The 14,576-nt window shown below is 35.9% G+C and overlaps 1 protein-coding gene across 2 annotated transcripts in view; it reads right to left on the bottom strand.

The window, feature by feature from the left end:
- Window positions 1-4,470, bottom strand: part of LOC149786894 (TIP41-like protein) — a 31,190-nt gene extending 26,720 nt beyond the window's left edge. The window contains exon 1 of one of the 2 annotated variants that reach the window (XM_089977426.1): window positions 4,337-4,470. Coding sequence is in view for 1 of the 2 variants with exons in the window: in XM_089977425.1 (XP_089833551.1) it covers window positions 4,084-4,099 (16 nt within the window). In the remaining variant the exon portion in view is untranslated. Of the gene's footprint in view, window positions 1-4,083; window positions 4,226-4,336 lie in introns of those variants that run through there. The other variant, XM_089977425.1, reaches the window with a different exon arrangement.
- Between the last annotated feature and the right edge of the window lie 10,106 nt (window positions 4,471-14,576).

Genomic DNA, 14,576 nt, shown 5'->3' on the forward strand with positions numbered 1-14,576 from the left:
GGAAATTGTTTGACTATCCCCAGGTAAACAAGCTGAAATATCAGGATTTTTTTTCTTCGTTTTCTTGAATTTCATTTTAATTTGCTATATCATATTTATTGGTCTTGCACATGAATTAGCCTGGACCAACATGGGACGCAACACTTTCCACACTAAGAAAACAGCCTCACTTTCATGTCCAAGATGACTAGCCTTTCAAGAGTGTGCCATTACACCATTTCTTACATTTATTTTCATTGGTTGTTTAAAATTAACATCCAATATAAACTCTTGATACATTAAATTCATAGTGCAGTCACATTAAGTTCCAAAAACATGGTGGAATTTAGGGTTATGATTTTATTGAAATTTCAGAAACTTGAATTCCATGGTAGTAGCTTCTGAAATGATTTAATATTATCATGGTTTTGAAACGCAATCAATAAACAATATAAACCTTCAAGAATTTTAAGTGTAATGGTCATAAAGTGTTTGAACTTCCTTTGATTTCAATTGAGGGGTCATTATGTGCAAACTGGAAGTTTATATTTCAAAGATGGCAGGCACTTAAGAATTTTTTTTTTGTTTTGGACACTTTATAAGTTTCTGAATTGAACGCTTCTGAATTACATTTTATTGGTTGATTATTATTTGGAAGGAAAGGTTAAACAGGTTAAATTCTTTTCAGTAGGATCTGTTTATAATTACTTACTTTTCTGCTGATTTTAGGGTGTCGGGTCAGAAAGGACCAATATGAAAAAGGCCAGAGTTAAAAAGGCGATGTCCAGAAAGGCCGGAAACAGGTCAGAATGGACCACCATGGAAAAAGGCCATTATAAAAGATTCAGTAATAATGATAAAAAAAATTTCATCCTTGTTTTTAAATAAGCCTCTAATCACTTTTCTTTTTTCTTTTTCTTGAAATTGCAACCTGCAGTTTATACTGAGAATAATTTCAAAGCCATATTAGCAATAGGTGGTCAATGTCATTTGCCCTACAGTGTTCCAATGCTTATCCTGTTTTCTTTCTCAAATTAATGACAACTTTTCTGTAATACCTGTGTCTATTCACTTCTGATAAGAAGTTCTTATCAATTACATTTTTATGTCTATTGCTAAATTATTAAGTATCAAAGAATAAAGCAATGGTCAATAAAGATTAATGCCAAGACTCAAGTGAACTACTGATAGCAAACAGCAGACCTGTTCCAATACAGACTGCATTACCGGTATCAGGAAAGTGTCAGCATCCACACTTTACCTTTCAAACTTCCTTTACCTGCGTTCTGTCTCAGATATATTTATTATGTCAGGAAACTTTGATAATCAAAACTGAGACTCAAACACAAGTCTCTGCAATCACATCACTTTCCCAAGCATCAAGTCTCAACAGAGCTTGATGCGTCACAGGATTTTAACAGTGTTTGTAGTGATTACTGAGACACTCCTGACTGAACTACCCAAGGTGATTGCAGGTAAACTTCATGTATCAGAATCATCTTAAAACCAGCATCACCAGTGCCATCTTTGTTTTAAATAGTACTCAATAGTTGTTTCTTATTCTAATAACAGGTAATCTGATTTTAATAAGCAGTGAAAACATAACACACATTATCTCCATTTAAATCCATTCTCTTTAGTTTGATTAAATAATACAGCTGATTCTTATAACCATTTAACACAATAGTCAGTATCTTCTGTGTGTGTGTGTGTGTATGTGAGAGTGTTGTATGAAATACTTGGTACATGTCATTTACTTGTTATCAGTAACTAAAAAAGACAAAAAAAGCTATGAATCACAAGTGAGAAATTATGTTTGAATCGTTTGTATGAGGATTCCACTATTTTCTTTTTTCTGCTTGTAACCAACACTGCTCTTGATAGCCTTATCTTTCTTTTCCTTTCCTGTTGATGATTCTATAAGAATTTTTCTTAAAAAAATCACTTTGTATTCTTGACTGCAATGTCATTCTGTTTCACATTTTTCATCTCTTACCAGGATCCATTTTCTAGTCTACTGTGTCTTCAGCATCAATGAAATTTTTTAAATATAGATTTTCTACTTCCCAAAAGTGGCATGTACTGAACCATCGTAATTCGTATGTATCCGTTCTTCTTTCCATACTTCCCTCATTAAAAATGTGATGAAGATTTCATTATTCAACCTTTTTCTTTGTGTCTTCTCCTTTAACTTTCAAGATTATTACTTCTGCTAAACAAGTTTTGTTAACAACCATTGTATCCATTAAGTCCATCTGTAATGGTTTTAGTCATTTCAGTATTTGGTTTTATCTGAGTATTCTTACATATTTCACAATAAAAAAGAGTTGATATCTATTATTATTTATTTTGATTAGTATACATGAAAATTAGTAATGGATACAAAAATGGGCCTTTTAAGCGCAAGTCCATTTTTGCCATGGACATTTTTCACTGAGGTCGGTTTAGACCCTGAACCCTACACAGTGTAGTGTATTCTGTAGAGTATAGCTGCTACCTAAAATGTAAATATTCTTTTATTACGAATTAAAAATCTCAATGAACAAATTGGGTAAAGAAAAAAAACAAAGCAGCTCACTCCCACCTCACGTTACATTCTAGATTGCAGCCAGAACAATACATCCATTCACAAACACTGGTCGAAATTCAGCATGTCTCAGAATGAATCAGTGAGTAAATGACATATACATTTGTAGCCATTACTTGTAAGAAATGCTAGGCATATATTATAATAGAGTTCTGTATAAAGTACTGTGTACACCTTTTAACTGTAACATTTTTATTCAAATGGTAAATTTTGTGACATAGTAGCCACAATTTGCTTGCAAAATTAATATATTCTGTGACACTAGTTTAAAACAGTATTTGCCAAGTACAACAGTTAATTTAAGTCCTGGTATTACCCATCATCCATATTTCAAACATATCGTAGCAATATCAAACCTTGTATCCAATAATTTTCCAATGGTATTTCAAATCAGTTTATCCTTGTTTGACCAGCATGGAAAAATTAACCTAACTTGACTTTGTTTTTGACAAGAGGTGTCACCATTCTGCACTTGCATTGTTGTTTAAATTTTTTTCTTTCAAATGCATCGGAAGGTCCTACTAGTGTCAAAAGATTCATTCCTTATGGTGTGAGTATAGTGTCAAAAGATTCATGCCTTATGGTGTGAGTATAGTGTCAAAAGATTCATGCCTTATGGTGTGAGTATAGTGTCAAAAGATTCATTCCTTATGGTGTGAGTATATTTAAATTAAAAAGAGTACTTAGAATGGTTGGTAGCTGTCACATTTGTTGAACTTAATTTTGGACAGGAAAAAATGCCATACTTACGTATCCTGCTGTAAATGGACAAAAGTCCATTTACAGGTTTTACTGAATATTGCATTTCTTGTTCAATGACATGCTTCATATGAAATGACAAATGAGGGACAAACGCAGTATAAAAGAGGATAACACTGTAAAAGGTTTCCATGTCTTGAACACCATTTCCTTGCTTTTGTTCATGCAATTTTAAGTACTAACACTGACTTTTGAAACAACAGAAGTTCAACTATTTTCTCATTGTTTGACTGCAGAACATTAAGTCAAATGTTCCTTCAGTAAAAGTCTGTGTGAAGCAACATGCATGTGGTTATTCTTTCCATATCACAATTTTGGGTCTCACCTCATATGCCCCAAAGTAACTCCAAAAATCAGTAAAACAACTGCTACAATTATAATACATAAAAATATCTAGAAAATCTATTTTTGGTCCAAATTTAACAAAAGAGAATATTGTAAGCACTTAAATATTCTTTATGAATGAGGCAAATTTGGTTTCAATGTCTCAACATAATAAATAACGGTGGTTATGGTACCCATTTTTGACACAAAAATAATTGTTAAACAAAAATAAGTCAACGTATGTTAGAGGAAGAAAAATTCATATAACTACAATTTCAGACATATAATCATAAAATAAACTTTTATATGCTTCTTTGTAATAGGATTACGTGTGTGGAAATTTTGACCGAGTTATCTTTCAAATAAAAAAAAAAACACTGGGTCATTCAATATGAATTAAATAATGTGACCAAGAATGTAACAATTTGGATTACCGACTATGCGGGACATTCTTGAACGTTTCCATTTCCCCGGCGAAGTGTTCGGAACTGAGCTGTTCCGCTAGGTGCAGAAGAGCAGTTAGATGTAATGCATATCTGGATCAACATTTTACAAGGTAAAGCTACACCACATCATGATATATAACCACCCACCCCGTCCCAAATCCTTGCGTTTTGAACAGCATTCAGAACCATGCCAAAACGACCTAAACGCTTCTACATTGTCATATTCATATATATGGCATACCCTTAGCAGAAACAACAATCAGTCTTCGATAACAGAATCAATTCATCTTCTGTGGTTCGTTGGTTTTCCTTTTGATAATACAAAACATCATAGTTCAAAATAAACTACCACATTGTTTATCAATGACAGAAGGGTCTTATATTTATTTGCGAACTAAAAGTCAAACTCATCCATTTCAGAGAACCAGTCTAAAAGATTTTCGGTATCCGTGTACATATCTTACAAAATCAAATCCATTGGTAAGTATAATAATAATGGATCTTTGTACAGCGCCTAATCTTTAGACGCTCTAAGCGCTTTACAACATTAGACAACACCTATAAGATAAAAAAAAAAACATAATGATATGATTACAAAAACAAACACCATGAAATTAGAAAACATTAAAAAACATACTGAGAATATTTTAGGTAGGAAACATTATTAGGTCTTTAAGTTTGTTCTTGCAGTCGAAATAAGTGAGTTTTGAGAGCCCTCTTGAATGTGATCACTGTGTCTTTGTGTCTAAGTTCAGTGGGCAATTCATTCCACGTTGCTGGGGCCTGGTATGCAAAAGAACGCTGTCCATATGACTTTGTTTTCATAGTGGGAATAACGAGCATACGATTGTCAGAAGAGGAGCGTAAGTATCTTGCTGGTGTGTACACATGGGTGAGGTCGGATAGGCATGTTGGACTAGAGTCTGACAGTGAAACGTAGCACAGAGAACAAAGTTTGTGTTTGATTCTGGATTGAATGGATAGCCAGCAGCAGCAGAGAGGGCGAATCCTACAACTTTTAGAAGGTTCCAAATGCCGAAATAAGCCCTTTATAAAACCGCGATGACGCTTTATGTAAACGCAATTGTCGCCGTCGTTGCTGCCCTTTGTTGTCGTTGCCCTCCCTGCTGCTTCCTGCGTCCCTTTTCGAAAACTAAGGTCTCTATCGATGTACGAAAAAAAAAAAACATTCGCGCGTCTGTTGTCATAAATTAAAAAATTAAGTTAACAATAATGACCAACATTGGAGAAGCACATTCCGCTAGATTAGCTCGAGAGCGACTAGAAGCAATAAAAAAATTTCTTCCTGTGAGAGATTCTGTAAGACAAAAATTACAAGCGCGGCAAAAAGCACAAGTTGAATATGCAACAGGCGCAGAACAATTATTTAAACCCATAACAACAGCTACTGAAAAAGCTGCGGCGATCACAGAAAGATCTTTACTGGGAGATACCAAGGATGAGAAAGGTATTCTTCCAATATTAAAACAGACCGCTGAGCAGACTGAAAAAATTGCTAGAAGAACCAAACAAACAAAAAAGATTTTACGAGATCTTCCAACTGATATAGCTGCAGCTCAACCACAACTTGAAGATGAAGGAGAAGAAATACTTGAAGGTACTGTTGGTGAAAAATCAAAAAAAAAAAAAAGAAAAGAAAGGAATCGATTTTAGGGAGAAATTTACTGAAGATGGTATACGAGAAATTCAAAAATATAAAATGAAAACCAGACAAGACAAAACCAAGTTTGGTGAGTTTGCTGTCGAACATTTTTCTTCCAGAGATCGATTTTTGAAACCCGAATACGTTAAAGTAAATAGTGGTACATGGAGAGATTGGTTGTTTAAAATAAATCAAAATGTTGATCATATAGACAAAGAAGATATTGGTTATTAGATTTATTTAGAAGGGGCAGAAAGTTATGATAAAACACTAAAGGAAAAAGAGCAAAAACAAAGAGAGCAAGAAAAAGAACAAAAACAAAAACAAAAAGAACAAAAACAAAAAGAACAAAAAACGAAAAGAAAAGGAACAAAAGCGAAAACCGAAACAAAAAACGCAGGAACCTTCATCGCCATTGCAACAAACGGAGCATCCAGATGATGAAGAAGAGTTTTACGATATACCTGACACCGGTGCTACTGGCAGTGGTTTGAGAAGTGGTATTACTTGTCCAAACAATATCATCAATGATGTATCGCGGTTAGAAGTTCTCATAGGAGGAAAGCGAGCTAGAAATAATTCGCCAGAAATAATTAATGAAGCAGCTGATATCTGTCAGCGATTATTTCAAGGTGGTATCATGGATGCTAGTATATACCGAGAACTTATTGATGAACTCGCGGACGGCTACTACAGCGACTAGTTAAATAAATAACTAATTAAATAAAATGATCTTACATAATTCTCATCGTAGACCAGTCATGGTCAGAGTTGTAAACTCACAAGTACCCGTATACATGATGACTTATGGAAATGGATTCGGTGATGTTGTTCGGGGTTTATTCGCGAGGATGGCACCCAAAGCAATACCAATCGCGAAACAATTATCGATGAAAGCCATTGATGTTATTAAAGATAAAGCTACTGGTGCTGTTGGTAGCGCTGCCGGTAAAGCATTCTTGGCAATTAAGGATAGACTAGCACGATTAATACGCAAACCTCAAAGAGGTTCGCCGGTAAAATTACCAGTTACCTCAGACATGCCTGCAAATGTTAGTAAAGTAATAAATGATGCCGCAAATCAAAAACTAGCAGCGCTGATAAATCAAGGGGCTGAACAAATAAACACAAGTCTGGTGGTGGGAAGTGGTCTTCGTTTTAGACGATAACTTTTATAATAAACTGTTTAAACGGGAATCCGACCCAGCATTCGACATGGACGAACCGGTTCTTAAAAATGAATCAGTGCGTGATTATCAGTATTATTCTTATGACGCACGAGAACCAAATAAACGAGGATGAATTGAATTACAGGTTCAGGATACAAGTAGATATTTTTTACCCGCTGAAGCATTTATTAAAGTAGAAGGTGAAATTATAAAAACAGATGATACAGTATACGGGAATGATGTTAAAATCGGTTTTGTCAATAACGGAATTATGGCCTTGTTTAGTAGCGCCATATATATGATTGATGGAAAAAATATCGAATCGATTCAGAATGATGTCGATATTGCTACAACAATAATTGGTCTAGCAAGATATTCTGATGATTATACAAGATCAGCTGGTCCATCAATGATGTTTGCCAAGGACACTTTTGATCGTCCTAACAGTGATCAGTTTATTATTAGACAACCAAAAAACCGTGCTGCTTCTAATCCTGCTAATATTGACGTGGAAGACATGATTATTAGCGCTAATACAGAATTTAATTTAGGTTTCGCTACACGTAGATTAATGTTGAGCGGAAATCGTAGAAATTTTTCTTGTGCCATTCCGCTGTCGCATATCTTTGGATTTTGCAGAGATGTCAGAAAGGTAATTTTCGGAGCAAAACATACGGTCGTGCTTGTTAGAAAAAATGACGTTAATGATGCTTTATGGCGACCCTTAGGTGACGCTGGTAAAGTAGAAATAAAAAAAAAACCATCACTATGGATGCCGGTAATGACTCCAGCAATTCCTGAAGAAGAGCGACTGCTTTCTTTTATGGATCAAGGTGGTAAATTGTTGTTATCGTGGCTTACAACAACCACAGATAGTATTCAGAGTAATAATAATGGTTTATTTACATGGCATATAGCATCACAGCAGGCAGTTTCTGCACCGCGACATATTTTCATTGCTCTTCAAGATGTTACACGAACAAACTCACAAACACAATCACATATGATATTTGACAAACTCGGTGTCTCAGAAATTTCTTTAAGAATAAACGGGCATCAAGAACCATCTGAAAACATACTGTTAGATTTTGATAATAATCATGTTGCACGTGCATATCAACGTTTGACGAAATATCTGTCTCGTGATCTAAATATTGATACTGGTTTGCAAATATCACAGTTGGATTTTATCTCTCATTATCCAATCTATTACTTTTCACTAGAGCATCTTGATTTAACTAGACAGTCTGTCGTTGATGTGCACTTTCGGGCTAATGTGACAAGAGGAGCTATAGCTAATTACAGAGCAATCGTTGTTATACTTTCTGATAGAACAACGTTAATGGAAGGTGCTGGCGGCCGAATGAGATTCGTTGACGCACCAGTGGAAAACATGTAATGTTTTCAAAAACATGTAGACATTATTTTAATAATTTGTAGACAATTAGATCAATGTCGTATTAAATAAAATGTCATACAGTCACGTTAATGTCACTCTGACTTCTGGTCAGGCGAAAAAATTACAATCGAAAAACGCGAGCACATGTGGGGCAACGATAACACTAAAAAATGATAAAATTACTGGCGGTCCAAATAAATTATCGCTGACTAAAACACAACTTAATCATTTCAATAAAGCAAAACAAGCAAAAACTGGGGTTCAACTTAGTTTTGCTCCAAAAGCGCTCAAGGACATGATTAAAACCGGCGGTATATTTCCTCTTCTCGCCGCGATACCAGCACTGATAGCTGCTGCTGCCCCAGCTGTCGCTAAAGCCGCCGCGTTAGGAGCTGTTGGAACCGCTGCTGGAATGGCATTAAAGAAAGCAACTGGAAAAGGATACAAAAAAAAAAAGGACGCGGGTTAAGACTTCCAGGAACTCCGCCTTCATGGTACCCAAAACGGTTCTGATAAAACACAAAGTGTTTTCACCAATGTCAAATTTTGATTTACTCGATGCTGTTAAACAATTAAATATAAAAAAATTCAGAGGTGTTTTTATGCGAGATCAGTTACCACAACAACCGAATAAACCAGAAACTGGAATTATTAATCTTGATAACAGCGATGGTCCAGGAACTCACTGGGTTGCTTACGCGATACATCCACGTGGGATTATCTATTTCGATTCGTATGGGTTAGCACCGCCAGTTGAATTCCTCAAATATACAAAAGACATCCCATCGAAAGTTTGGTACTCAACGCTACCAACACAAACACTAACCGATCCTCCGATATGTGGCCGTGAAGTATTAAATGTTCTCACCGCGATATCAAAATCAATCAGACCACCTCACAAAGTCGTGCATGAGTATACCGCGGGTCAATTTAAACAGTTTCCTATCAAATAATGGGGTGAAGCGCACCGATATAGATTTATCAAAATATGCGACCAAAGATGAAATCGATAATCTTTTATCGTTATCCGGGATAGACCCAGATGAGGTTGTTATTTTTCAGGACCGACACGGAAAACTAAAAACCAGCGATATCAAATGGCATGAAATAATTCGTAGGGTTATTGGAGCTACTCCGGGTAACATCCCTGTGTTCACTGATAGCGGAAAAATCAGAGATTTGCTGATATCAATCGCGGCGTTAAGAGATGATACTCAAAAAGCTGCAGGGGAACGTGTAAAAAAGACCGGCGACACAATGACAGGTGAACTCAGCATGAACGGTAACAAATTAGTGGTTTTAAGAGATCCAACATCCCCGGAAGATGCCGCGACGAAAAATTATGTTGACACCGTTGACGGTAAATTATCCACGTTGCGGGCCGAGTATGACGTTCAAGGAAAATGCGTTTGCAAATCTCCGTAGAAACTTTAGAAAAATTACTGAAACCGCAGAGGCATTCTTTGGTACTCCGCCCACCGCTGATATGAAGCTTTCTGATATCAAGACCAACATTGACACGATCAAACAAACACAGCAAGATATCGTAAGTGGAATTCCTGAGATCGTTAATAAAACCAGTTTGATTAAAATCACATCTGGAGTAACTGCCGGGCATATTACCAACATAGTATACACAGTATCATCCGGGTTCGCAACATGGTCTAAACAAAATAATACTATCAAATATACAGCAACAGTCACTGGAGTGTACAGGCTGTCTGTGTTCAGTGCTGCAAAATTTGAAATTTTCACAACATACCCCTGGCGACATTCCACTGATAAGTTTTCCGGGGTTGTGACTATCATATTAAACAAGGGGACCGAAGAAACATTTATACTGGAATCCGCCGACAAGAAATTAACCGCAACATCTTACTGGTGGTGTTTTGAATTTGTAGCTGAAACGCCTCAGTAGGTTACTGCGTAAGATAATAAATGGTGTCAGAGTCAACGACTACACTGGATGCGCAGCAATATAGATACCATCAAGTACGCGAATGGCAATCAGAGTTAAAAAATACCATTGACAAATGCACAATAAAAGTAAAAAAATACAAGCGGCGTGTAATCATCCTAGACACAATAGTGTATTCAGTATCCGCGATAGTTGCATCAACGGGAGTATTATTATCAGCGCTAACACCAGTGACAACTGCAATCGCGGTAACAATTACAGTTTCACTATCAACGACAATTGCAGGCGTTGCTAATATAATCGCGAAAAAAATATCCTCATGCGCGCTAACAAAATTGCATGAATATGAAAAGTTAAACAATGCGGCCACGAGCGTCTACTCGAAATTGTCGTCGTTGATATCATCAAGCCTAAAAGACGAAACAATATCAGATTCCGAATTTGCGCTAATGGCAAAGATACACGAAAACTACACCAGTCATTTGAAAAGACAAAAGATAAATAACAATGACGGAATTACTTCAACAGATAGTCGAAAATACAAGCCCAAAACGAACTTCTTCGATAACAGTAATCTCGACTAAACCAGAATTCAGTATTAATTTTCCAACTGCGATTCCAGTCAACGAGATCGCGTTAGCACAATTACGAGTATTTCACAGCTGGCCCAATATCAGATCAAAATCATTTATTGGATTGCCAGCAAATAATTCGTTTGTGTTTGCACATACAAATAAAGAAGATGGCACACCCGACTGGAACGTTATTGGGTTACCAACCGGGTCTTATCAAATCGAAGAAATCAATGAAGAATTACAACGTCGTATAAAAAATATCACAGGAAAAGAATCTAAGATAACAATAACTGTTCATGAGCCAACGCTGTCTTCTGCAATCGAAATAAGCACCCCAGACTACGCCGTGAATAAATATCAGAGTTCGATCAGAACAGTGTTAGGATGGCCTGAAACTCCGCCACCGGCACCACCATTACCACCAGAACCTAAAAAGTCTGGCTATGTCACTGACAAACAATCATATCACGAAGTTGAACCATCATACAAACAACGCTTAAATCTACTAAAAAGGGCAACATTAGGTAGTGATTTTAGATTCTTCACTAAAGACAATATTCATTGGGTTTTTGTTTATTATCGATCTTCTAGCGGAGGAACTAAATATATTATTATTGGTTTGTCTGATATTAATAATATTTTTAAAGAAATTAATCAAGAACATAAAACACAACTACAGCAACTACGGCAACACTTTCAAGAACATCTTTTTGATATAGCGCTACGCAGCGAAGTCATCAAACGCGTAAAAATATTCAATCAGTTTGTATCCGACATGGAATATTTTAACAGCGATTAATTCAGGCGATAACTGGTGGCTTTAAACAACAATTTTTAACTGCATATTCGCTAACAGAAGCCACTCTGCCAAATTTTAAACTTCCTGGATATAACGCAGACGAACTAAAAAAAATCAGTCAGCGATTTCATCAATGAGTTCTTTGATGACATATTCGCACAGCACGGCAACTGTCCTCAGACATAACAATGACCCCAAAGGGCAAGGCCGACATGTATCTCCGGGCATCGTAAACATAACTGAAGTGGTCGCGGTCAATCTTGTGTGTGATGTTATTGATGGCAGTTACAGCACAGACACGACAGTATCAAATCAAGTCCAGCAAGGATTTGTTCTTTATTCATTCACCCCGAAAGATGTACCACCTGGATTTCTAATCGTGCAAGAGCCGATCAATCCAGTCTATCTACGATGTCATAATCCGTGGCTGACCAGAATAAATTTCAAACTGACAGACCAGTCTGATCACCTTCTTGATTTTCGGAATGAAACACTACATATTAATTTACTTGTGAAATCCTAGAAGTCGAAGACTTCCAAATCTTACGACTTTTGGGATTTTCAGTCTTAAGACTTTCAGTCTTAGAAGTCTTCGACTTCCAAGTCAAGGTGAATAATTTTATTTTTGCGCACAAATATGTTATTTATATATATATATATATTGTGGACACTGTCCGATTTGCTAATTTTGATAGGGTATTTACTAGTCAAAATCGTGCACACTGTCCGATTTGCTAATTTTGATAGGGTATTTACTAGTCAAAATCATAAAAATTCAACGTTTTTAGTAAAAGGTAAAAAAATATAATATATTTATTGAAATCTGCAGGAAAATTTATTTTTTACTGACTGACAATTAATCAAGCGAGTATTATATAATGTACCACCGCGTAAAATGTTTCATACATTGATGAAGCTGTCAAGACCGGAAAAGTTACCCCGGAAAAAATAATTGTTGACGAATACGGCACTGACGATTTTATATTGACTGATACGCAACTGAAAAGACTAAAAGAAGATCATATTGTGATCGCGCATTGCAGTATACCTCAAATTTTAGAATATGTACGTATATTTAGATCTTAGACCTTTAGATCTTAAATATGTACCACCACATAAATGTTTTCGTGTATGACAAACAAGCGCTCGAGCAAGCAGTTAAGGGTGCATTTACCCAAGAAGAAATTAATTTAAATTCATTATTGACGAATACGGAAACGAAGATTTCTTACTAACACAGCAACAGTTAGATAGTCTCAGACGCGAGCATATTATTTCAATTGTATGTAACCGAGATCAAATTCTCAATTATGCGCACTCTTGCATTAAATCCGATCGACTAATGGAAATATTATCTAACTCGGACTGATACAAGTCGCCTTGATTTTATCAAGGAAGTAAAAAAAAAATAGATCACTTTTTTTTACTTTCAATTTCATTTCCAAGTACTTGATTTCATTTCCAAGTATTTACTTCCTTGACTTCGTCAAGGGACATACAATTTTTTAGTTGTCTTAAACGAGTATTTATCACCTTCCTTGTTTCATATTCTTGGGCTAATTCCAACCTAATTTTTTCAATTGCACGAGACAACGAAACAAATTCATTTATTTGTGCTTCTTCTACTGTAGCCAGCGATTTATATAAATTCGTCTCGATCCTCTTTATAAATTTGTACTGAGCAGGCAAAATATAACGCTCTGCGCATTTAGCTTCATGTAGTGTTTCATAATCAGATATGATTGTTTCAGGATTTAGTTCATCGGATATATTAAATCCGCCCTCTTCTAATTTTTTAATAGCAACAATCACATCATTAATATTTTCGTAATTCATATATATATATATAAATATTATATATTTAAAAGAAAAAAAATTGTACACTAGCGACGACACATCTCTCTAGGGTGTCTTATGACATCATACCAAACTCAGAAGCGGAAACACAACCCCTATGTGAGCCCCTAACCTGTCAAACAACAGTCTAGAAGGCCCAGAGGGTGTGTTTGCGAAAGACGAAACATTGATATGCAAATGATATGCTAGCGGGTTCATATAAGGACAGATATATACATAACACTATTTACATCTGTAAACTCCTAAGGTGCCACCGCATCATAGCAAGTTTACAGAGACAGACAATAACACATAGTATTTACATTATTTACATCTGTAAACTCCTAAGGTGCCACCGCATCATAGCAAGTTTACAGAGACAGACAACAACACATAGTATTTACACTATTACACATAGTATTTACATTATTTACATCTGTAAACTCCTAAGGTGCCACCGCATCTTAGCAAGTTTACAGAGACAGACAACAACATATAGTATTTACACTATTACACATAGTATTTACATTATTTACATCTGTAAACTCTTAAGGTGCCACCGCATCTTAGCAAGTTTACAAGCGAGTAAGGGACATCACAACACATAGTATTTACAGTAGGACATCACAACACATAGTATTTACAGTAGGATATCACAGACAGATACGGGGTTATATTCTACGCTCAATAAAGTTGCACACCCTCCCCAAAATCAATCCCGCGAGGTGTAAAATGTCACCGAGTCGAGACGATAACGCGGAAGTTGTGCAACTTTGTTGGGTTTCGAAACCCCGTACATAATAAGAACGCTATAGTATATAAACTGACTGATACTTGGAAATTCAAAAAGAGCTCACTCGGTTTTTCGTACTTCTTTTCTTAAATATAATCGCGGAAAAAATGCAGATGAACCAGAGAACCAAACGAATTTAATAAAACAAGGATTTTATCTGTAAAAGATATATTATTTATTGTACGCCCGCCCGTGTGATAGTCTTTGATAAAATCCTTGACTTTGTCAACCTTGACTTTGTCAAGGGGAAGTAATTGGAGATGTTTTACTTCCGTATTGTGATCGTACAGGTAACACGGAAAATTGTTTACCCGTTTGTAGTGTATATC

This window comes from Sinohyriopsis cumingii, chromosome 12, assembly GCF_028554795.1.
Source record: "Sinohyriopsis cumingii isolate HCF-2022 chromosome 12, ASM2855479v2, whole genome shotgun sequence".
Classification (NCBI taxonomy): domain Eukaryota; kingdom Metazoa; phylum Mollusca; class Bivalvia; order Unionida; family Unionidae; genus Sinohyriopsis; species Sinohyriopsis cumingii.